The sequence below is a fragment of the Capra hircus genome, chromosome 8, assembly GCF_001704415.2.
Source record: "Capra hircus breed San Clemente chromosome 8, ASM170441v1, whole genome shotgun sequence".
NCBI classification, from domain to species: Eukaryota; Metazoa; Chordata; class Mammalia; order Artiodactyla; family Bovidae; genus Capra; species Capra hircus.
In genome coordinates this window covers 38,129,772-38,155,856 of record NC_030815.1, presented here as the reverse complement: position 1 = coordinate 38,155,856, position 26,085 = coordinate 38,129,772, and the positions used below count along the sequence as shown (strand labels likewise).

The 26,085-nt window shown below is 43.1% G+C and overlaps 1 protein-coding gene across 1 annotated transcript in view; it reads right to left on the bottom strand.

The window, feature by feature from the left end:
- GLDC (glycine decarboxylase) overlaps positions 1-26,085 on the bottom strand; it is an 85,550-nt gene that overhangs the window by 4,343 nt on the left and 55,122 nt on the right. Inside the window, exons 16-22 of the mRNA XM_018052009.1 lie at positions 20,993-21,068; positions 16,060-16,185; positions 14,465-14,614; positions 12,340-12,452; positions 10,753-10,894; positions 8,184-8,295; positions 1,628-1,723 (exon numbers count right to left, since the gene is read on the bottom strand). Of these exons, the coding sequence (XP_017907498.1) occupies positions 1,628-1,723; positions 8,184-8,295; positions 10,753-10,894; positions 12,340-12,452; positions 14,465-14,614; positions 16,060-16,185; positions 20,993-21,068 (815 nt within the window). The remainder of the gene's footprint in view (positions 1-1,627; positions 1,724-8,183; positions 8,296-10,752; positions 10,895-12,339; positions 12,453-14,464; positions 14,615-16,059; positions 16,186-20,992; positions 21,069-26,085) is intronic.

Here is a 26,085-nt window from a genome sequence, read left to right as displayed (position 1 = left end):
AGTGAGCAAATTCAGCCCAGTATTTTCTGCAGTAGTGGTTCCCATATCTGGAACCATCTGAATTATCATGGAAACACAGATTCCTGGATTTTGACTCTTGATTCAGGAAATCCAAGGTATGAGCCTTTAAAAACTCAGGTTAATCACAACACTGTTAATCAACTATACTCCAAAATAAAATTTTTAAAACGTTAAAAAAACTAAGTTTGGAAATCTCTGCCCTCTGGCAGGGTGCCCCTCACACACCTGATAAGATTCATCCATGAAGTACTTGTAAATACATTTCACTGTGCCTCATCCCTGGAATTCTGATTCAGTAGGTGTGATTAAGACCCAGAATCTGTTGTCATCTTCATTGTTTGTTTGTTTTTAGAGCCATTCACTTATTCTGTCACTTGTTAAATACAATTTTTGAGTGCTTCCTATGTGCCAGACGCCTAGACCATCCTGAGTCTACGGCAAGTGTAGCCGTCAGTCTATTAAACATCAAAATATCAAGGTTGTAGATAGAACCGAATCTGGAATACTGGGCAGTAACTCCAAATACCACTTCTCTTCTACCCCCCATCCCCCACCTCCCTCCCTGCAAATGCTGCTGCAGTCAGATGTGGGAAACAGACCACACACCCCAGAAAGGAAGCCTCATCCTGAATCAGTCACTGGCCAGGAGGTTAAGTCAGGTCACAGGAGTGGTCAAGAGGAGATTCTGAAGCAACTGCTAATTTCATTAATGAAAACCATCTCTGGTTTTCCCATTTATTATCAGGGTAACTCTGCATAATAAGATCATTCATTCATGGGAGGAAGTGAGTCACCATGTGACTATGTGGGACTCCTGTTATGGTAGTAAAACTGTAAAATTATTAAAGTTTTCACATTCCTTATTAAAAGAAGTCATTCAGATCATCTTAAAATTCAGATACGACTCCACATTCATCAAAAGGCAAAGTTCTCCCCAACTTAGCCTTCCTGAGAATTGAAGAGTCTTTGATGTTATTAATGTCACTAAGAAAATGTATTTTAATAAAGCTTGTGCTGAGTGAACATCCACTAACAATACACAGATTTAAAGAAAAAAAAAAGCTTCAAAGAAAACTGCATCGTCTCTGTGAAAACAAGGTGCACCTATTCATCTCTAGCAGCAGCTGAAACAGGTATGCCACGGCTGAGGGGGCTCAAAGGCCATAAACCTCAAACGCCGTCCATCCAATACTCCTACACGTCGTAGGCTCTCCACTCCCTCCACCTTCACACCAACTCACCTCTTCATGGCCCTCTCTGTCCACTAGGAGTGGGACAGGGCAAATAATTTACCGGAAACATGGACAGATGACGGCAATCATTTTCTTTGGGATTTTAAATTTTGTTAACAATAAAGACTCCTTCCTAGCTGCTGATGGATTCAAGATATGTGATTTAATATCTTTCAAAGAACAGAATCTGTGGGGCCATAGTTTTTTGTTTTTTTTTTTTTCACCCACAGTCCACAGCTCGCCATTTAGCCTGTGGATGAGTTTACTGTGGTGCAAACACATTCAGTCTGTGGCCCATAACCAGGATAGGCAGCTGCATAAATGTCAGAAACCCAAGTTCTCCTTAACGGGGTCTCTCCTGTGAGACCACTCACCATAATCTTGAAGCCTCTTGGCCACATCCACAGCCTCAATATTTGCAGACTTTTTGAAGGGTCTTGTATCCAAAATAAATTCATGAGCCACATATCCTGTTGAGAAAAATTATTTCCGTTCACAATTAACAGCTTGTTATTTTACCCAAGAAAATGAACAAATAAATCAGCTTTTTAATGCATATCATTGAGGACCAAGGAACAGTGGGTACTTGGTAAGTTATAGTTGACAATAAAGCCTTCATCTGCTCTTATTACATATAAACACTGTTAACATGCCATGCCAATTTGCTCCATCCTCGGTGTTCTACACACCCATGAACCAGGAAGCCGGTGGCAGGCAGGACAGGTGCTGGAAGGCTTACTAACGTCCCTGGGGATGAGACCATTTTTACTCAAAAGATCAAAAATCTACTTGCAACAGTTTAACATGTCATCATGCCTGGTCCTTTTATATAAAATATTTCTAGTGTTAAAACTCCATTGATAACATTTTTCAACAAGTTTGCTCCCGATATCCAATTAATGGTTTCTTCTGTGGGCAGGTAAATATATAGTAAACGTTTATGTATAAGACATAGAATTTGATATGATTCTTCAAAGGGGCTTATGAGGTTTGTTTCAGGCTTCAGACTGAGATTAGAAATAAGGCTGTTGAACAGCACACCACAAGTGGCAAGGAGCTGAAGAGGCTGAAGTCTTGTAGCGGTCAGTTCATTTTGCTTCTCTAGGCTCAGGCCACTATCTCCCCAGTATAAGCTGTTGACCACCCATCCTACATCAAGAATAAACCACCAAGTCAGCATTCTTAAATAGAACAACATTCCTGGGAGTTTCCCAAATGCCATGGCCTACATAACTGATGAATTATCTTCAAGGAAAGTATCTACTCAGTAAAAAATAATGTACTCCTTCTTAATCCGCTATCCCGATTCTCAGCAAACAATGAATCTACTTAAAGATACTTGGAGCAGTCATAACTTCTATCCTGAGGAGAATAGCTCCGGTCATTAACAGACCCTGAAGACAAAATCTGTGAACTGCTCTGCTTCTCATGTGATGAATACATATGACGGGGTTGGCTTTGTTTGTAAATAAAAGTATGAGAACCTAAGACTTTGAATATACTGTCACCACGTATCTTTAAAACAAGATTTCTAACAATGCTGAGGATTCACTAGTAAGGAGTATGGTTCAAAAGGAGAAAAATGTATTCAGAGGTAGGTAAATTTAGAGGGAAAAAAAAGTGCCTTAAAGAAATGACCAGCTGGAATATTCAGGGGGAAAACTGTGAAATTATTTAACTCCTCATCAACTATTAATTTCAGGAATCCTAAATGCCCCACTATGCTACCGCAATTGGGGAGCCAAGCCTTGAGCTTCAACCCCTCTTTTCTAAGGTTCTGGCAACCACCCTGGCATTGTAACAACAACTCAAAGAAAAAGGCTAATGGAGCTCTGTGGAACACTCAGCTGGCAGGAGTGGAGGAGGAGACAGGCTCATGATGGGGAGGAGTCTCCCTTGCTGGCCGGCAGACAGCACAGTCTTTCAAGCAAAGGTTCAGTTACTGAAAGGCCCCATCAAGCCCAGCCCAGCCCAGCCCAGCCCAGCCCAGCACTGCTAAAGCAAGACTTCATCTGCAGAGGCCCCTGCCACGGCCAAGTGGTTTGGGAAGAGTTCCACTTACAAAATGAGGTTCAGATGTTATTTTCTAAATCCATATTCTAATATGTTCAAATGGAAACTGTTAGTGGGATTTCAGCGTCTCTCTCCTCTGTCTCTCTCTACTTGAGCCTGAAAAGGGGCGACATTTAAACTTCATGGTTGTTGGGGGCCAGACCCCTAGATGATCATCTTTGTCTGCAGTTTTTAGGTCAGGCAGACGCTTTACCCTCTGAGCCACCAGGGACGCCTTCTTTAAAGATACACAAATCTTCTATGGCATATGGTGAGTCAGAGGAATCTGAAGTAGAAATTGTATAAACTGATTAGTGCAACTTTTAATTTTCAGTGAGTAGGTGTTTCCTCGGGGCCTAATCATGACTATAACTAAGAGTCTGAAAAGATAACAAGTCAAAGGAGCAAGGAAAGAAGCCAGGGATGGGAGTAGGAGATGACAGAAAAGCAAAATAGAAGTGGCTTGGCTCTACGCTTGGAACATCCCTCTCCCAACCCCTCATGAATTATCTTACAAGGCTGAGGATGACCTGGGAAAGTGCTATAGAAAGATAACTTCTAAGCACCATAACTGGAACTTACTTTTCCTGCATCCTCAGAGTGAGCACCTAGAAATAAATGGAACTCACTAGCTAATTAGAAAGCTTGGGTGGGCAGTCGACACTCAGGCATGCTTTTCAGTTGCAATCCAGGGACCACAACAAACAGAATCAAGAGGCCAGCCTTCCTGGGAATGAGGTCAGGGGGGTGGGGGCCCTAGCCTCAGGAGGTCACTTCCCAGCCAGGGTTGCAAGGGTGCAGCCTCTGAAGCCCATGTCCACCAGCCTATAAAGGCCACCAGGAAAACTCCTCAAGGACAAGAATTTCCAGGGAGAGTTAAGATTTGTCTAAGGTCAGAAAGGGATAAGCATTTTAAGAAGTTGAAACATAAAGAAAACACTGGGACACTAACAAAATGGTCTGTTCCACTGACAAGAACTCCGTTTAGATCAGACAGTGAGCCTAGCCTCCCACAAAAGCAGACACTTGTGAGCATTTTCAATTCCTCCTTTCAAAATGCCTCTGTTTACCTGAGGCAACTCCTTTCCTCATCCTTGCAGAATAAGTACTACTGCTGCTCCCCATCCCAATTCTTGTGCATTAATTCCTTGCTTCACAAAACCCTAAGCCTCAACAAATCTCTCAAAGAAATGGCTCATAAAGGGAAGCCTGAGGACTTCCCTGGTGGCTCCATGGTTAAGACTCCATGCTGCCACTGCAGGGGGCATGGATTCTATCCCTGGTTGGAGAGCTAAGATTCCCCAAGTCTTACCGCTCTGCAAAAAAAAGAAATGGGGGGTGGGGGAGGAATGCCTCTAGTTCAATAAAATTATTGCCTTACAGTTGTCCATAATTCCAGTCTTATTTAAAGCTGGTAAATATGATTAAGAAGAGTAACAGTCTTCTAATATCGCCATTAGACATTCTGGAATACAAAGTGTTTATTAAGAACATTTCTATTTTGGGCCATCAGGAGGTACAGTGATCATTCTTTTTTAGGCCCTAAAATACCAAACCTCTGATTGTGTAATGAATGTGTTTACCAGACCAAACACGAGACAAGTTTTGTTTCATGAACTTTGGGATTGGGTAATAAAGTCTGTAATCACCAATCTGTTTCTGCTTGGGATGAGAAATACAATTCATTATTTCATTCTGGGATAAAATGTCAAAACAAATGGAAATTTCATCCATCTTTTTGTGTTACAAGCCTCCTGGGACAGCCTCTGCCTAAAGCGGTCGCTCGCTGCCAAGCACACGGCAGGCGCCTGATCGGTACTAGCTTGCTCACTTTCCCCTCCTCGAGTACCATCTCCCCCCGTGCGGTCCATACCACATTCATTCTCACTCTAAGGACTCAGGTTTGCATCTCACAACTCTCTGAACACACTAAAACCACTGAAATTCAGTGGGTGATCTGCATGGTACGTGAATCCTATCTCAATGAAGTTGTCAAACTTAATCCTAAGGACGTGTAAGAAATGATTTAACAATTAGGGAAAAAGTACCCTATACCTTGTAAATTAAAGCAAAAAGACTATTTCCATGCATCACATTGGCAAAAACATTTTGGGTTTGGTTTGTGTTCCCAGCCTGGCACTTGGTGTTCACTGGGCCCTGGGGCGATGGTCACTCACAGGCTGTTAGTGTGATATAAGTTTGAATTAAGGATCTCGGGGGAGACAAGGTCAAACATTTCAAGTGCGTAAATGCATTCATATCCTGAGATAATTTATCTTCTACAACTCTAACTTATGTAGATAATCAGGGATGTTAAAAAAAAAAACTAAGTAAAAGATATTCATTGCAGCGTTGTTACAAATAATGTGGCGGTGGTGAGGGAACCCCATAGAATTTGACACATGATACATACCATAGAATGGATATAGCCACTTTCGAAGGACATTTAGTGACAAGGGAAATGATCATGATATAAAATAAAGTTTAAAAAACAAGGTACAAGCTGTTTGTAATATGATCTCAATTGTCTGAAAGTATGGTGGGAAGAAATACAACAAAATATTAAGCCGTTATGTCTGCTCGATGAAACCATGGGTCATTTCCACTTTCTTCCTCAAACTTCTTTGTCCAGATTTTCCACATTGAGCACATGCACATGAGTTATAGCCAGACCAAGACTGACGCGATCCTGAAGGCCAATACAGAAGCAGGATGCATCTCACAGCACAGGAGCTATATCTGAATTAATTAGTAGCTCTTGTAGCTTCTTTAATACCCACTTCAGAAGCATTTCATTGTGTTGCTTAGAGACATATTGCCCACAACGTTCTTTTCTCCTCTCTGGGGAGCACTGCTAACCAGAGCTCCTGATTATTTAGTTCTTTTCTATTTTCAAACTCTGGAACCACCCTTGTGGATACATATTCACAAAGCAAGATCAGTCTTTAAATTAAAGATCACAGATGGAGATGCACACAGGCCAAGAGACGAAGCAGGGCCTTGCTGCTGTGGCCCTGGGACTGAACACTGGTTACTGACTGCTCGCTGCTCTCTCTGCCCCAGGCTCAACACCCGGCGGTCCCTGCTCTCCGATGCGCACCCACAGTCAGGTCCTGCCCGCCCGACTCTCAGGGCAACCCCTCCCACCACCTCCAGGGTGACTTGATGCCTCTCCTATTATTCCCTCTACAGTAGCTTCACTCTCACCTCTTCACAGCCTTTGCCCTAGCAGCTTAAAATCACCTTATTTTCTTATTTAAAAAGAAATGAAGCTGCATCCTATTGCAGCAGCTCCTGCCCGCTTCACGGTAAAGCCCCCAAACCATGAAAGTGTCTGCCTTCTCCTGACTTCAGTCCATGTCTCAGCCCCTTTCCACCTGGCCCTTGCCTTGCTGTTGGCCCTAACTGCTTTCAAAGGTGACAGAAGGCTTCCTAACTGTGAAAGGCATGGGTTCTTTTAAAGACTTGAGAGGCCAGCCACCTGCTCTTCAGCTGTGCCTCCATGTCACGCAGGACCACCCACGTGTGCCGACTGTGTGTGTTGTGCTGACACGACGCCAAGGACTGAGGCAGCCACAGCCTCCCCGCTGCAGGAGCTCCAGGTCTGCAGGAGCGAGCTGACGATGAGTCAGTGGGAGACTCCTTGTGGTGGAAGGAGCCGAGAGGAGTAGTTCTCGCCACCAGGAAAGGAAAGGGCAGCCTCAGGGAGGAGGTGTGGCCAGAGCAGAGGCAGGAAGGATGGGCGCCAGGGCAACGGCAGCGGGTGGGACGTGGGGAGCCTGACACTGCCTCATCCGTTCCATGCAGCCATCTGCTTGAGAGGTTTCGCTCTGGTTTCTCAATATGGTTTCCTTGGGTCTCACCAAGGAAAAGTCTGCTCTCAGACTCTGTGCCCAGGGCCACACCTCTGCAAGTCCACCCGCGCCAGCCCCTCCCGTTCCAGGGAGACCTAGTCCCTCCATCTCTGTCTCCCTCCCTCCATGATAAGCTAAAGAAAGTGAAAGTGAAGTCGTTCAGTCGTGTCTGACTCTTTGTGACCCCCTGGACTATAGCCCACCAGGCTCCTCCATCCATGGGATTCTCCAGGCAAGAATACTGGAGTGGGGTGCCATTTGCTTCTCCAGGGGATCTTCCTGACCCAGGGATTGAACCCAGGTCTCCAGCATTGCAGGCAGACACTTAAACCTCTGAGCCACCAGGGAAGCCCCATGATAAGCTATAGAGGCTTCCCTAAAAGGGTTTCACTCTCAGCTAATTAGTACATGAGTCCTCTGATTCGACTTCTAACAGCATGCTCATCCTCTGCCACCATCTTGAGGGTATTAACATCCTCTTAATCCTGTCATTCCCCTGCTCAGAAACCTTTCTGGCCCAAGGGTGGAATCCAGAGCCTTCCAAGACCCTCAAGGCCCATGCTACCTCTCCAGCATTATAGTCTGCTCCCTCTCCTCCTATCCCATCCTTCAACCCACCCAAGACTCAGACAACTCCTTTCTCTCCAGCTTGCTCCTCATCTCTGTTTACTGGGGTTCTGCTGTGCTTCCTTTCAAGGCTTATCTCAAAAGGCTCCTCCCAGGAGCCTCTCCCAACTAGAATTATTCCACTCATCCTCATGGCTGTGGAGGAGGCAAGAAGCTCATGGGATTTATGTATATGTCTCTCTATGGTGTGGTCCTTGTTGTGAGTTGTCCTGAGACTAAGTGCATGGCAGAGCCCCACCAATATCCCTAAGTTGTTTACTAAATGGAAGTTATTTCCAGTACCTCAAGGCCTTACTTCCAGTTTCCTACCCACTTCTGCAAGTCACATCCACTAGGTCAAAGTTGGTTTGGCCAAGAAAAAAAGCCAAAGTGAATATAGGCTGAAGTTGATACTTGCCTCTCGCACCCCGGAAAAGGACTCTGTAGTGCTTTTCTAATCGCTTGGCCATATAGTTTGCATTCAAAATAGCAATCTCTGTGGCCTGTTTAAGGCCCTTGCCTCCCATCATCTGCAATAGAGGAAAAAATAGTCATCAACCATGGAACATGGAGACCCAGTGGACACTAACCAAAGACATCCCCAGAGGAAAGGAAGTCAGCTCCCCAGCGCTCTCTGGATTGCAAGGGAGTGAAATATCCTAACTAAGATATCTCTCAGTCTTCTCTAAGCCTAAAATAACTTTTGGTTTCCCTCTTTGAACAGTAATTTTATGTTTTTTATTGTAGTTAGAAAGCTTAGAACAGGGAAAAACTGACTGCTGACTATCGCTTTATTTACCCAAGGAAAAGAACTGTTTTTGAGGAGTTTCTGTTTGGCTGTTCATTGCGAATTTGAGATGCCTTGATAATTGCCAGGAATCTTGAGGGATCTTGGCCAAAATACCCTCTGAATCCATTTTGTATGGTTTGTCTTTCAATTGTCCATAGTTCAGGTTTTTATGTTTAACAACTGAAAGGTTCTCAATCTTATCCTTTTCTGGTGGTTCATAAGTCCCTATGATTTTATAGGGATAGCATCACCAGCAAAGAGTTGAAAACCAAGACTGTATCAATTTGTCCTACCTATTTTCTTCCCAGAACACCTCAGATGATAGAGGCTTGATATATGTTAACACAAAAATGATGTAAAACAAATGAAATAACAGAGCAGGGATACCAAAGTCCAAAATAAGGAGAGGACACGCTGGGCCAGGTTGGCCAAAGAAGGGTTTCCAGAGTGAGAGAACTTGAGTAGAAACTCGAAATGGGTAGAATTTGGACAGACAAAGAGAAACGGGAAGAGACTCTAGGTGAGAATAATAGCAGAAACAAAGGTATGGAAGGAAGGCCCGTGGCTGCAGCCTTGGCATTGCTGTAGAGCCAGGTGGGCTGTGACCACCTCTCACAAGCCTCAAATCCTTGGTGGGAAAGACCTGGACTTGTCCTCTGCCTCTGGACCTGTGCATCAGAGTCTGAGCCACTTTATGGCCCCAGTTCTACCCTGCCTACACTGAACTGATTCTCTCTGGAATGGGGCCTGGGAAAGTGCATTTTGGGGAGAATCTCCTAAAGATTTTGTGTGGGCTGGGACATCCAGTGGTAGAGGCCAAGGGAAGCCAGGAGAGGATGGAGAGTCTTAGCAGAAATCTAGCAGTTCTGTAGGGAGTATATGAGAAGAGCTGTATAAAGGAGAGAAGACGATAATTCTAGAGTCCTGGTAATAAGTAACAACAGCCTAAAATAAAGAAAGGGCCCAAGGTAGGAGGGGTGGCTGAAACCCTACCATATTTATTTCATTCTTAAACTGAGTCTGTCTGGTGTATCTGGCACACAGCCAAACCAGCCCTAGGGCATTTATTTTCTATATGTGGAAAATCATCTCTAACCCAAATAACATTCCATAACAAATGACTCAGGTTCACAGAGACCAAAAGGAGGATGGGAATTAAGATTCTGTTTGCAAAGAAGCAGACCTTTATGATGACTGTTCTTGTTGCTATTTGCAAAACAACTCGAGCATGATTTGAAAACGCAGGTTTTAGTCTCTGGGGTACAGAATTGCTGTCCCAGCTTCCCAGAAAGTTTTCATTAAGAATCATAAATGCCACACTGTTCAAGAATAACAACCAGCCCAGAGAGTCATCCGGCAAGATGTGCATAGCTGAGTTTGGGGTTTATGTCACCAGATCCTCGCTTTCTCTCAGGAGGGGAACCAGTTGGGGAAGACTGCTCTAATTACTGGCTGAAGAAGTGCTCCTATCCAGCGTGCGGTCTTGTCAGCTCAGGAGGTGGGCAGGCTAGTTCGAATAAGAACTGTATAAAATAAACTCTGACCCTAATGTGTTTGGTGGGTTTTTTTTGTTTTTGTTGTTGTTTTTTTGAAAAACACAAAAGAAGGAAGCCCATTCTATGACAAAGTCTAATTACCTTCGAGAATATAGTTCCACAGGCCCTAAAGGGCAAAGAGATTCAGGAAAATCTTTACATAAATGAATTTCTGCTATTTTCATCTTATCCTCCAGGCTCCCAAGAAATACAAAGCAAACTGAGATGTATTCCTAACATTTATCCCAGGATCTCAACCAAGTGTAATAATTAGTATATGCACTGTTTTTCGCTTGTGAGGGGCTGTACAAATCCTACAGGAAACCAAATGACGTGGTCAGAACATCCATATGACTCATGGTACTTAGCTCTGTCTGGAAAAATATATCTGGCATGTCAGTTTCTCTGGTGTTAAACCCACTGTGAGAACCCAAAGGAAAACAAAGGAAACCCAAAGGAAAGCCTGATGAAGAAAAGATAAAATGAATTTTAACTGATCTCTTTCAGACGGTTTCTTCCACTCAAGTTGTCAGCAATTTTCATTGAACCGCATCTCAAACATGGATTTCTTCATTTTTAAGTCAAGAAGGAATCTGCAGTCTCAGGTCCCCCTCCACACATCACTCCCCCCAAACCATCTAACACGCATTAGCAGGCCTCACCTTAATATAAGCCCATGAGATGGGCAAGATGCAACTGGAGCCCCACGGGGCTGCGCTGACGGTGCCCAAAGCCTGGGCATCTTCACTTGGTTTTACCGAAATGATGGGATGATTAGGCAGAAAAGGAACAAGATGCTTCTTCCTGTATACATATATATTTTAATACAAATTTAGAAAATGTTAAAAAGATCTGGTCTAACCAAACAGGCAGGTCCTGGGCCCTCTCAGGAAGCTCTATTCCTAGCAAAGGAACTCTGGCATGGAAGGGACCCGGTACCTGTTAAGGGGCAGATGTTCAGGAAGTCTCCCTTCCTCCCTCCTCTGCTGGAGGCATGGCTCACCAGCCATCAGTATCCTAGCAGCGCAAACAAGTACCATGGTGGAGAGCTGGGGAGAGGCAGGCAGCCTGGAACACCATGCAGAGCTATGGGCTCATGAGGATGTGGGGACATCCCAGCCCCTCACACTCTCTCCCTCCCTGCCCTGGCCCCACACTCTTTCCCAAGGCATCTAAGGGATATAGAAGGATGCTGCTGAGATGTCCCATAGGGTGACAATCACAGGCCAGCCTGTGAACATCAGTCGCCCCACTTCCCCCACAGCTGAACCACTGCGACCCTGCTGCTTACTACAGAAAACAGGAATCAAAAAGGAAAGAAGAAAAACCCAAGGGGGCCGGGCTCCCCATATCCCTGAAGACTGGCCCCTTCTGCACATTTTGGGAAAAAGTAAGACGCTCAGGAAATGGTTACTCAGCATCATTTCCATGAGATGATTTGATTTCAGTTTAAAAAGTTACCAACTGCTCCGAGATATTGCTTTAGTCTTATTCTGACTTCATCCAATTATTTCTAGTAATAAGGTTTGTTTCCTTCCTACTTATCCCAGATGTAATAAGAATTCAGGCTGTAAAGTGTCCAAAATATTACACCCAATTTCCTTTTCTGGCAGGGGGACATTTGAGTTCTACTCCTTTAGCAAATTTTAATTATAAAATAGTGTTATCAATTTTAGCCACCATGTTATATGATAGATCCTCAGATGTAACCATAAGCTGACTTTAAAAATAAAGCTGCTTGGAAGTCTAAATTAAAGTCCAAGAGAGTCATCCCAGTGCATCAGTCCCCAGAAGAATAGCACAGGGAGGGAGGAGGGAGAGGGGTTCAGGATGGGGAACACGTGTATACCTGTGGCGGATTCATGTTGATGTATGGCAAAACCAATACAATATTGTAAAGTGAAAAAAAAAAGTGCAAGAGACCCTTCTAGGTGCTAATATACCAGTTCTTACCCATAATGCTCCAGTAAAGCTTACTATTCATCTCTCTGTTAATAAACCTGCTCTGTTTATACATGACTGGGAGCTGAGTGTGGCCATACATACTGTGATTAATAAAATCTATGTTTGCTTCCCCTTGAAAGCTCCTTGAAAGCACCACATTCACCGCTCATCAGCCAGCCCCTAAAGGCACACTACATGTGAAGGTATCCTGACACCTGAAGTCCTGGATGAGAAGAACAGAGTGTGGGGCCAGTCTCTGATTCTCAGTCTTCAAAGCCATCCCGAAACCAGGGCCCAGAACTCACACTCCGATGGGCCCCATGCCAGGGCCGCCACCTCCATGGGGAATGCAGAAGGTCTTGTGAAGATTAAGGTGTGAGACATCAGACCCAAAGTCTCCGGGACGACATATTCCCACCTGTCACAAAGGGAAAGACCGAAAAACAAGTCAAGAGCTCAAAAGGGTGCTCTGGAGAGACAGCCATCCTGCTCCCCTGAGAGGAGAGGCTGGAGATGTGCACAGAAATGTCCTCAGACGCAGCTCAATCCGATATCCCACAGGCAGCATGCCCTGCAGTTTCTATGGAAACAGCATTGACCATTTAGATTTTAAAGTATGATCTGAATATACCATCAACTCCTAATTATCCACCCCCAAGAAAGGGGAGGGGAAGTATAGGCTTTCCTGGCTATTGAAACAGGCAATTTCACCCCAGCATGTATAGCACCCCGGCTTTGGGTATCATGCACGTTACTGAATGGCCCCTTAGGACACGTCGATATAGAAGGCTGGAAGGCTATCTGAGAGAATACTGAGCTGAGAGAGAGGATGGGAGCCTGACAGTTTTCCTGAGACCATCCTAGTACCAGCCACAACATTCAACAGGTGTTCCTGCCACTTTGGCATTTGAGCTAATTGTGGATGTGATTAAAAACTACAAGACTCATTTATGCTATTGAATCAACAGACAATCCCTGGACTGCTCAAAAGAGATCAGATAGAAGCAAAGAAAAACAGAAAGAGTCTGAAATTGGGACTTCCCTAGCACTCCAGTGGTTAAGACTCCATAATTCCAATGCAAGGGGCACTAGTTCAATACCTGGCTGGGGTTAGACCACACATGCCACTCACTGGGGCAAAAAAAACAAATTAAAAAAAAATTTAATGAAAGAGTCTGAAATGGTTTAAAAAAAAAAAAAAAGGAGAGGGAGTTGAGAAGACTCTTTAAAAAGATGATGAGTCCCTGCCCTCCAAAGTCTCCCTAAAGCATATCCTCAAAGGCACGTGTCACACAGACTATAAAGAAGGCAAAGTGTTGAAGAACTGATGCCTTCGAACTGTGGTGCTGGAAAAGACTCCTGAGAGTCCCTCAGACAGCAACGAGATCAAACCAATCAATCTTAGGGGAAATCAACACTGAATACTTGTTGGAAGGACTGATGCTGAAGCTGAAACTCCAGTATTTTGGTCGTGCTAACAGCCAACTCATTGGAAAAGTCACTGATGCTGGGAAAGATTGAGGGCAGAAGGAGAGAGGGCATCAGGGGATGAGATGGCTGGATGGTATCACCGATGCAATGGACATGAACTTGAGAAAACTTCAGGAGATACTGAGTGACAGAGAGGCCTGGCATGCTGCCGTCCATGGGGTAGCAGAGTCAGAAACAACTGCTCGACTGAACAACGGCAGCAAAACGTCACACAGACCACCCCCCCCCACACACACAGCCCAGCAAGTAGTCAGGATCAGCCCTTCAGAGCCAGAGATGTGCAGCTGTTTTACGCTGATGAAACTGAAGCTAGTCCAAGGTCATGGGAGCTCAGCATCTGCCAGGGGCCAAACCTTGGGTGTTAATTCCCTCAGGAAGGGAGTCAGGTGACCTTCTCGCCTTTAGGGGTCACCCCCTGCCCCTCCCTGCCACAAGCTTAGAAAATTCAGCTCACTCCCTGCTTCCCTTCAACCTTTTTACTTCCTCATCAGCATCCCCTGTGACTTCATGACCTCCTTGGGAGGTGTGTGTGTGTGTGTGTGTGTGTGTGTGCGCGCGTGCACGCGTGCCCGTGCCCATGCATGAGCACGGTCACTCAGCCGTGTCCGACTCTTTGCGACCCCATGGACTGTAGTCTGCCAGGCCCCCCTGTCCATGAAATTTTCCAGGCGAGAATACTAGAGTGGGTTGCCATTTCCTACTCCAAGGGATCTTCCCAACCCAGGGATTGAACCCATGTCTCTTGTGTCTCCTGCAGTGGCAGGTAGATATTCTTTACCACCGCACCAGGATCTGCAATCTCAGTGAAACTGTAGTACATACTTTGATTTGGCAATAGAGAAAGTCAGTCTCTGTTCTGAATTCAGTGTCATGTTTTAAGACAACTGTCAAGAAGACAAGGCAATTTTCTTTTCATAACCGTTTTCTCGCGTTGCCCACCTGAGCGTTCATGTTGGCCCCATCCAGGTAGACCTGGCCTCCGTGTTGGTGAATCAGGTCACACACGTCTCCAATGTTTTCTTCAAACACTCCATTGGTGGATGGGTATGTAATCATGATTGCTGCTAAGTTCTCCTTGTGTTTATCCACCTGTGAGACAGAAAAGGTGCAGAGGGAGATAACGAGAGGAAATGTTTCTTTCTTAACCAACTGCTCACTTTTCAAAGGATTAAGAAAGATGAAGTCTTGGTCTTTTCATTTCTCAAACTGTCTCTATGTAGGATGCTACTAATAGAAGGTCCATAGCCATTTCTGCCTTCATAAATCATTCTAAAGAAATAACAAGACTCCTTTAGACTAGGTCTCCATGGTCAAGACCAAAAACTGTTCAGAAGATTTCTGGATATTTTGGGCTGAATTTTCTAAAGTGGTTTTCCTTTGGTTCAAATCATCTCAATAATTATTTCAGATTTTTTTCTGGTTCCAGACAAGTCAATTCTCATAGTTCATCTTGCTATGCTCATCTTGCCAAATCCATCCTATCCACTTTCCCTCCCATTCTATTGAAATTAGAATTCCCACTAGGACTGTTCTTCTCTGATTTAAAACAAACAAACAAACAAACATCATTTTTCCTTTTGACAGGAGGCAAGCATATATGAAAGACATGTTCCTGTTCTTTTGACCAGCCAGGCAGAGAAGAGGCTCACGTCAAAACAAAACAAACAAAAATTTAAAATCATATCCTATATTGGAGAAACAATAATTACACATTTTGACACAGAATATTTACTGGTAAAAATTTTATGGGGCAATGGGAAGTGGGGAGGTGGATGTGAGAGATAAGTAGTATTGTTTGTTTTTATCTTCCTTTTGAAGGTAGTTACATGAAGTTCTCAGTCTCCATGCCTAATAACCCCAACAAAATCGCATTGCCATTCAAGTGATTTCCTTCCCTCTTAAGATGCAGCCTCCAGTCCACCAGTGGAAAGCAGATACGGTTGCTAGGCAACATCTTCCTGAAGGTTGGGAGGTTGGGAGTTTGGGAGTGGGGGTTGGTGTTGCAGGAAGAAGGATGGAATGTTGCCTGAAATTCAGCAAGTAATGGCTGGGACCATCACAAACATCTGCAAAAGCTACATTTCTGTTTTAATCCCCAACACAAAGATTGAGAATACCTGTGACTTCCAGTTTGTTCATGGGGGAAGGAGAAGATTGGGCAGGAGGAAGCAGGCAGATTCTGCAAGGACTAGTCTTACTACCACCATGAATAATTCATCCAGTTTCTTAAACATGCACATATTAGAGGACAGAATTTCAGTTTAAAGGAACTTGTCCTTGTTAAAGAAGGAAGAGGTGAAAGAAACTGTGGTCACTTTTACTCTGGACCAAAAATGTGACTCTTGCTTTTATTTTCTTACAGAGATGGCTAGGTTTTCTGATTTTATGCCATTTTCCCTAGACCCATTCGGAGAAGGAACTGCAGTCTTTTAATGAGAATGCAAAAGAAGATAACGTTGGCCTAAACCATCCCTGATCCCCGCCACTTCTTTCCAACCCAGACCTCCCGCATCTGGTGAGTGGAAGATGAGTACCATAGCCTTGAGGTGAGCTGCATCGATGTTTCCATATTTATCCACCTCCACAGGCTGAATCTTCATGCCTGCCATGTGGGCACTTGCAGGGTTGGTCCCATGTGCAGATTTTGGAATGAGGCAAACCTTACGAATGAAATGAAAGGAAGGAAAGAGAGAAAAATCACCAGGCTGTTCATAATGACAGAAAAGTCCTACAAAATGCTTGGAGCATAAATACAATAGGTGCCATATACGCTATTTAAACTGACCGGTGGTGCCTTAATATCTGCTACAACTTCATGATTACTATATTGCAAAACAGTGTCCAACAGAGGAGTTGACACCTGGATCCCTAAATACTGTTCCCTAAAGACTTTCAGAATATTAATACTCTCCTTCCTTATCCCAGTAACACCAAAACAAGCCTAGGCTTATTCTAACCTTGCCTCAGCAATAATATGTAGAAAGCACCTTACAAAAACAAAGATTAGAAATTAAACTCTAGGACTCAGATGCACACATCAGTGCTCTGCTTGGCTCTGCTGGGACCCAGGAGAGATAATGGTAGACATATCCCAAGGCCTCCCAGTGACAACACACCAGTGATGTCATCATTACTGGATGCTTACTCTGTGCAATAGATTCTCTGCTTACATGAGAAAGGCCAAGCACAAATGCCCATCAGTGTCTGCCCTGTGCTCACACAAGGCACTCACTGAGAAGGTTGGCATCTGTATAAATAAATGTCTAGAGGGACTTCTCTGGTGGACCAGCGGTTAAGATTCCATAATTCAAATGCAAGGCATGTGGGTTGGATCCCTGGTTGGGGAACTAAGATCCCACATGCTGTGCAGCACAACCAGATCAAAAAAATAAAATAAATAAATAAAAGGACCCTTTAGACAGGGACTACATCACCTCAAACAAGACTCCTTGGCAGGGACAAAACATTTCTTGCTTTGTCAGGAGACTACTCCTCTCTTTCTAAAGTGATCTTGGTGTTGCCAGTATAATTAGGGAAATGAAAATTCCCCCCAAAACAAAAAAAAGTTGAAGAGATCAAGAAAGAGTATTGCAAGAGCTTAAAGATGTGTTGAATTCTTATGGAAAATGGTTGGTGGGGATAGTACTAAAATTCCCAGGTTTAAATCATTCTCATTTCCTGCCCACAAATCGTGTGACCAGAGGTAAAGACACATGCTCTGTGTGATCTGATGATGCCCCACTATAGGAAAGGGCACCCAGCAGTTCCCTCCAACAGAAAGCAGTAAGGAGAAGCAATGTTGACCCTGAAAACAATTCTATTTTTAATTCCAGAACCAATATTGTCACCCTGTGAAGAAAAACGGATGGGCATTATAAAAATGGGCTTATGAAGGGGAAATTTAACTTTACAGCTGTTTCCTCAAAAACAGCAAAGCCATCTATTAAAGCAAAATGCATGTGACCCAAAGAGAACTATCAACAGAGTCAAAGATGAAATTACTTTGTTCTTCTTCTGTGGACAGTTAACACTTCTTTGAATGGTGACCCCATGAACTGCAGCACACCAGGCTTCCCTGTCTTTCACTATTTCCCAGAGTTTGCTCAATCTTATGTCCATTGAGTCAGTGATGCCATCCAATCATCTCATCCTCTTTTGCCCCCTTCTCCTCCTGCCCTTAATCTTTCCCAGCATCAGGGTCTTTTCCAATAAGTCAGCTTCTTCGCATCAGGTGGCCGAAGTGTTCGAGTTTCAGCTTCAATATCACTCCTTCCAATGAATATTCAGGGTTGATTTCCTTTAGGATTAACTGGTTTGACCTCCTTGCTGTCCAGGGAACTCTCAAGAGTCTTCTCCAGCACCACAGTTTGAAAGCATCAAAGTGCTTAGTCTTCTTTATGGTACAGCTCTCACATCTGCACACGACTAGTGGAAAAACCATAGCTTTGACTATACAGACCTTTGTTGGCAAAATGTTGTCTCTGCTTTTTAATACACTGTCTAGGGATATAAGGATTAGCAGGAAGAAAATGTCTCAGTCAGTTTTTCAATGATTTGTTGCTGTTAGACATTTCTGATTTTCTATGTGGATCCTCACTTTAAAATGTGTAGTACTGTAAGGGACTTCCAATACCTAGGTTCTAGGACAGAACCTAGATTTGATACTTTAGCCAACACTAACTCTCTTTGGTTCATTTATGCCAATTTAGGTGGATTCTATATTTTTCTAACTCCCTAGTGTGCCTGGCATAGACCCAACATAGCTCATCTTCAAAAGACTTGCCGAATGAGTGAAGGATTAAGGAGAAGAAATCCTTTGCAAGGGAAATCAATTTCTTACCACTGGTCAAATCCAAAATCCAAAGGCCACTACTTTGCCTCAGGCAACTGAGAAAAGAAAAATACATACAGGTTTTGGTGGTGCTTTTTTAGTTTGTTTGGGTCAATGTATTCCCTTTGTATAGGAAATTCAATCACTGATCAGCAAACCTGAATTAGTATTTGACTAACAAATGAGTAATAATTATAAAGTGCTTAGGATAGTGCCTGGCACATGCAATTTTTACATAAGTGTTTTTTAAATTATTTGTAGTCTCCCAAATTAAACTGGTAAATCAAGAATTTGGCCATTGCATTTTAGGAACCTCTGAAATTTAACCTAAGAGCAAATGTAAAAATAACTTCCAAAACAGTTTGAAATAAGAAAATCATCAGGAATCCAGGAGGTCCTATAGCATGACTTCCCCACACATTTTTTTTTTTTTTTGCAAAACAGGATATATTTGACTAGTTTCTGTTATAGTCTATTATATGGGAGCAGCTGTCTTGGACATCTCTGATACAGAAAAGTCCTCCATGATTATTTGAATAATAAATCATTTTCTTCTTCTCTAACTAAAAAGTCAGGTTTAATTAAAATCTTCAGGATGCCAACATTTCCAAACTTCAGGGTTCTGCTTCTGCAAGCTCAATGACTGGGTAGTCGTCCCTGCCTCCCTCACCCACCCTCAAAATGCAGCATCCCACTTCTCCCTGTCCTTCAGTGGAATAACCTCTCCTAACACTTCAGTGATAGCAATGTGAACAGGGGAGCCAGGAGAAGCATCACACACAAGGGGACTGAGATAGAAGGGAGGACTGGAAAAAACAAAGAGGGAAAAAGAGCTGAGAAGAATCCATGCGTCGTAGAAGAACTCTGTTGCTGCTGTTGTTTAGCTGCACAGTCGTGTCCAACTCTTTTGTGATCCACGGACTGTAGCCCGCCAGGCTCCTCTGTCCATGGGATTTCCCAGGCAAGAACACTGGAATGGGTTGCCATTTCTTTCTCCAGGGGATCTAACCGACCCAGGGGTCGAACCTAGGTCTCTTGCACTGGCAGGTGGATTCTTTACCTCTGAGTCACCAGGGAAACCTAGAAGAACTCTGCCCAGGCCCAGTCTCTCATCCTTATTTTGTGACCTTTCTGGTTTGGCCCCCAACTCCTCGACATTAACGTACAGTTCCTGGGGTCAGCATGGAGAACTAGGAACCAGTGCAGGATGAGAAGCGTCACAGAGTAGACAGAACCTGGATTTTAGCTGGCCTTTTCTCGCTAGCTGGTCACAGGCCTACCACAAGCACCACAGTGGCTGTATTCCCAGTGGCTTCCCCATAAAGCAGGAACAACACGGAGATGGTAACACAGAATGAATGGCTCCCTCTCCTGGAGTCCCAGAAACTTCATAGTTAAAGAGCATGAACCAGGGGCTACTCAGTACAAGGAAGCCACGGAGGAAAAATAGAAAAGGCAACTCTAAACGTCAGTCATCTGGCAGCCTCTCCTTGGACAACCAGAATCCCAACATCTCCTTTCTGACTCTATGAAAGCACTGAGATTTTGAGGTCCAAAGAACAACTTTAATTCCAAACTAACCCTTCCTTAGAAAATCGAAGAATTCAAACCCAAGTGAAAAAAAATTTAAAAGTTGCAATATCAAGAAGGTGGGAGAAAAAAGTGTTTCCTCTCATTTTGTGAAAGGAAAGTAAACTGGTATTTAAATTCTTCCCTGCAAAATCCAGGTAACTAGTCATAAATAATCTTCCAGCTTTAATAAAACTAGGAATGGACTAAGACGGGGCTACCACCAACTGCACCCTTGTTCTGTGTGCAGCCAGAAGGACTCCGGCCCCATTTTCCCTAAACTTCCTGGGCTGGGCAGACGCTTGTGACTTGCTCCTGACTCTTCCCTACTAATACCATCTCCACAGCTCATGAAGTTCAAGGTCAGCGTGGCCACCACCAGGAACACAGGCCTCCTTAGGCCACAATCTGAAGCCTGTGTTCTTAGGTCATCTGCTAAGGGCACTGCCTCAGGATTAGTGGAGGTCTGTGGAGCCCATTGGCCTCCAAAAGCAGTTTGGACCCTGGAGACTAGACTCTAACTCAAAGCAAACGATGAAACAGAACCGTGAACTCTGCTCCATGTCTTCTTTTGTTGTTGAGAGCTGAGAATCACTAATAAGGAATTTATTTATTCAATAAATATTTTTTGAGCATACATAGGGCAAGAACTGGGCTCAGGCACAGTAGGAGTTATAGAAGAATGAAAGCTCGGTCTCTGCCCTCTGTCCAGGCCTGGGGCCAGGGCTGAGCCAAGGAGGGAGACGTGGAATGGCAACATTCCTTCCCCTTCCACCCTTTGCTCCCTGGGGGCAGCAGTTCTGCAGCCAACTGGCTAACTTTTACAGACTGGGTCTAAGAAGCCTTTTACCTCAAAACGTTTTCCCTCAAAATGGTCCAGTGAAAAGTCTTAGAGGCAAGGATCATAATAGCCACTTCATAGACATTTGTTTCTTGATTATATGTTTCCCCAACTTCTTCCAAGAAGACTTGGAGGGAGTATCCCACAGAACAAAAGGGACCCTAAAACTGAGCCCACTGCCCTCCCCCCACCCGACTCCAGCGGTAAGCAAACGGTTCATACTCACAGTTCTGTGTGTCTCTCCTTTCGCATCTAAGTAGGCTCGGATAGAGGCCAGCCCAGCGTATTCCCCCTGGGCTCCGCTGCAGACAGGAAGAAGAGGGTCAGCGCTTTATGCCTCTCTGCCTTCATGTACTCATTCAATATTCATCAGGTACGGGCTGTAGGTTCACCAACATGTGACACAAAGTCCCTCCTAAAAAACAGTAAGCTCACCTAGGACCCCTGCATGAGCCGAAAGCCTTGAACAACCAGAACAACACCTGGTATGTGCACTATAGCTCACGCATTCCTACTCAGAGATGGGATTTCAACCCTCGCTCAGGATCATGCATCTAAAAAAAATCGTTTTCATTATGGAAAGTTCCAAAACTGTGCAAAAGTAGAGAGAAGAATGTAAGGGACCACCACATTGTGCCTATTACCCAGCTTTAAAAATTAAAAGATTATGGTCAATCTTGTTTCTACCTACATCCCTCACTAACCCTCTCACTCTGAACTAGATTGTTGTGAAGCAAAACTCAAGCATCATATCATTTCATCAATTCAAACTTCAATATGTATTTTTCAAAGATAAGAATTATTTTTTAAAATATAATTGCAATTATCACACTTAAAATGATGAACAATAATTTCTTAATATCACTAAGTATTAGGCAATGATCCGATTATACTGCAAAGGAATTGTACATTGAGTACAATTAATTGAGTGTAATTGAGTGTAATTGAGTGTGGTACCATTCCTGACAGACTCGGGGTCAGCTTTCCTAAGCCCCGCATAGTCACGGCTGCTAGAGGCTGGCCATACCCATCTCAGCAGTCCTTGAAGGCACCACTTTTAGAGCACACTTAATGACTAACATTCCAGGGAGGAGTGCTGAGTCAATCATAAACTGTTACTTAATGTTCTCAGTACTCTCTGCAGGAAGGAAAGGAAGTGAGTAATAGGTTTTTTAATCCCATTCAAAATGCATATTTCCTCCATTTCACAAAATTACACCATCTTTTGACTCTGTGGAAGGCCCAGTGGTTTTGGCATTCATCCCTCCTGGTCACCCCGTAATAATGAGATCATATTCTAAAAAGAACAAGGCTTAAGAATAAACTAGACAAATTGTTTTATTTCTAAATGAAAAGCTAAACTTGAGCACTAGAAAACATTTTTTTGAGAAAATGGTGGGATGGAACCAGTTGAATATGAAATATCTGCAAACTAGTATAGGGACATTGATGGCTTGGTGTCAGGAGATGGCAGGATTGACGATTTAGGGCTCAGCATGAGAAGAGGACAGAGCAGAGGAAAACATCGGGAGGTGCAAGGCTTGGAGTCTGGCTGGAGGAATAAAGGGAAGCGGTGAATCCACAGCGTGGGTGCCACAGAGCAACAGAAGAGACTAGATGAGCTAAGGAATAGTGGTAAGTGTAAGCTGCTCCAGTAATTAAGCACTTCCTATCTGCCAGGCACTGTGGTGCATAGACAAACCACAGGTAAATGAGAACCATTACTGCTGTCACCACCAAGCATTTTATAATTTTTTTTTTTTGACCTCAGGAAATGTATAGACTAGTATTAGGCATGGAGCAGCTCTGCAATAAATGTTTAGTCAATTTGTTCAAAACTGAGTTCTTCTTCAGTCCAGACAACATTAATGTCATCATTTCGCCCATGGAAAAGGACTTCAACAAATGGACTTTGTCTCTACTCAATACTCTGTAATGATCTATTTGGAAAAAGAATTTTTTTAAAAAAGTGGATATATTTACATGTATAACTGATTCACTTTGATGTATAGTGGAAACTAACACATTATAAATGAACTATACTCCAATAAAAATGAATTTGCTGCTGCTAAGTTGCTTCAGTCATGTCCGACTCTGTGCGACCCCATAGACGGTGGCCCACCAGGCTCCCCTGTCCCTGGGATTCTCCAGGCAAGAACACCGGAGTGGGTTGCCATTTCCTTCTCCAATGCATGAAAGTGAAAAGTGAAAGTGAAGTCGCTAAGTTGTGTCCAACTATTAGCGACCCCATGGACTGCAGCCTACCAGGCTTCTCTGTCCATGGGATTTTCCAGGCAAGAGTACTGGAGTGGGGTGCCATTGCCTTCTCCGAAAAATGAATTTAAAAATGGATTTTGTATTTCCTTCTGTGTTTTTCTCATGACTTCTACTCATCTTGTGCTGGAAGATCAATCAAAGAAGGAAAGAAGAGACTAGAGCTAGGAGCCAGCAATCTAAGAGAAAGGCAGTATGCCAAAGACTTGATCAGAAATGCTGGATGTTTCCCGGCTTAGATGTTCTTAAAATCAGTCATGTTCCAAAAAGCGCAAAAGATATATCCTAAATCCTCCATAAGGATTATTCCTGGGGTACTATGAAAATAAAGGGAATTATTAGTGCCACCTGTTGGTGAAAAAGCATTATGGATAGTATCTGCTTATCTGCATAACCCAGATCGAGAACTCATCAGCAAAGTACTACATGTGGAAGGGCAGCTAGGATAGTGGTTTTCTGACATCTATTCAAAACCAAGGGATTATACTGCATGGCACAGAGGACACAGCACAGAGGACTCGATTCAATACTCTGTAATGGCCTATATAAGAAAAGAATCTTAAGAGCAGATATACGTATATGTGTAACTGACCCACTTTGCTATAAACCTGAAACTAACACAACATTGTAAATCTACTATAAAATAAAAATTAAATTTCTGCATGGTTTTTAAATTTATGAAAAAGTTAACATAGAACCCATTTTTCATGACTGCAGAATATGCTACAATTCATGACTTAGGGTGAATCCTGAAGTGAAGTGAAGTGAAGTGAAATCGCTCAGTCGTGTCCGACTCTTTGCGACCCCATGGACTGTAGCTTACCAGGCTTCTCCATCCATGGGATTTTCCGGGCAAGAATACTGGAGTGGGTTGCTATTTCCTTCTCCAGGGGATCTTCCTGACCCAGGAATCGAACCCAGGTTTCCTGCATTGCAGGCAGACGCTTTACCCTCTGAGCCAGGGAAGCCCTAGAAGTCGCCAAAATTCATGCTGAATTATACTATAATTGAACTGAGAAAACAGTAGCATGTTTTATTTAAAATAGTCAAAGTGGGATGTTGTATTGATGCAAGTCAAAAGGTATTAAAAATGTGCTCTAGAGAAAATGATGTTACGTATGGATCATAACTGAAAATTTAGGTGCTTATAATTTCAGGTTTATACATTTTTTTAATTACTCTTGTTTTAATTTTCTCTATTCTTCTGAAAATCATTAAATAGGTTAACACACCATTGTAGTTCACACACCAATGGCCACATTTAATGTGCAGTTTCAGAGTTTTCTTTTAAGCTGTCTACTAGTCAGTGGGACTATTTTATTTTATTTTATTAACAACATCTGAAATTTCTTAAGCTTTCTACACAATGTCCCTAAAAAATATTACATTTAAAAAGACATTTTTGTGAAAAAGATTTTTTGAGTGATAAACTGTAAATTTAAATATGAAGTGAATTCCTTCCCATCTACAATATCTAACACCTAGCCCATTGCAAAAACTGAAACATCTGGAAGCTAAAATATGCATCATTACCCAATGAAACCAAAATTTTTATAGATATAGGATTATTCTAAAATGTATATGTAAAGACAAAACAACTGAAATAGCATTCTGAAAAAGAAAAAAGAGGAATCAGTCCTGCCTCTAATGTCAAAGCTCTCCTTGACCTGATGTCCCTTTTCAAGTAGTCAGACAACAAGCTCCTCTGGATCTTAGTCTCCATCTGTCACATGGAGATAATGCCACCCGATTTACAGATGAATTTAAAATTAGTATTAGTAATACATTCTTCTGACTTTTTAAAAACTTCATAATGAAAAAAGGGTTGAAGCTTAAGGTTAAAAAAAATTAAAAGCCCCTAATTCTTACCAGTTTTACTCCCTCAAAAGAAGCACTATTATTAATTTCTTGTGATACATAATGTTTAGGTACACATATATCCCCTCCCTTTTGGACCTTCCTCCCATCTCCCTCCCTATCCCACCCCTCGAGGTTGATACAGAGCCCCTGTTTGAGTTTCCTGAGCCACACAGCAAATTCCCACAGGCTATCTATTTTACCTATGGTAATGTAAGTTTCCATGTTACTCTTTCCATACATCTCACCCTCTCCTCCCCTCTCCCCATGTCCATAAGTCTATTCTCTGTGTCTGTTTCTCTATTGCTGCCCTGTAAATAAATTCTTCAGCACTATTTTTCTAGATCCTGTATATGTGCGGTAGAATACGATATTTATCTTTGTCCTTCTGACTCACTTCACTCTGTATAATAGGTTCTAGGTCCATCCATCTCATCAGAACTGACTCAAGTGCGCCTCTTTCTACGACTGAGAAATATGCCGTTGTGCATATGTACCACGACTTCTTTATCCATCCCCTGTCGATGGGCATCTAGGTGGTTGCAATGGGCATCTAGCACTGTTGTAAGCAGTGCTGCAATGAACAGTGTGATACTAGTGCCTTTTTCAACCCTGGTTCCCTCAGCGTACATGCCTAGGGGTGGGATTGCTGGGTCATATCATATGGTGGTTTTATTCCTAGTTCTTTAAGGAATCTCCATACCGTCTTCCATAGTGGCTGTATCAATTTATATTCCCACCAACAGTGCAAGAGAGTGCCCTTTTCTCCACACCCTCTCCAGCATTGTTTGTAGACTTTTTGATGATGGCCATTCTTATCGGTGTGAGGTGATATCTAATTGTAGTTTTGATATGCATTTCTCTAATAATGAGCGATATTGAGCATCTTTTCATGTGTTTGTTAGCCATCTGTATGTCTTCTTTGGAGAAATGTTTGTTTAGGTCTTTTTCCTGCTTTTTGATTGGGTTGTTTGTTTTTCTGGTATTGAGTTGTATGAGCTGCTTGTACATTTTGGAAATTAACCCTTTGTCAGTTGCTTCATTTGCTATTATTTTCTTCCATTCTGAGGGTTGTCTTTTCACCTTGCTTATACTTTCCTATGCTGTGCAAAAACTTTTAAATTTAATCAGGACTCACTTGTTTACTTTTGTTTTTATTTCCATTACTCTAGGAGGTGGGTCATCGGA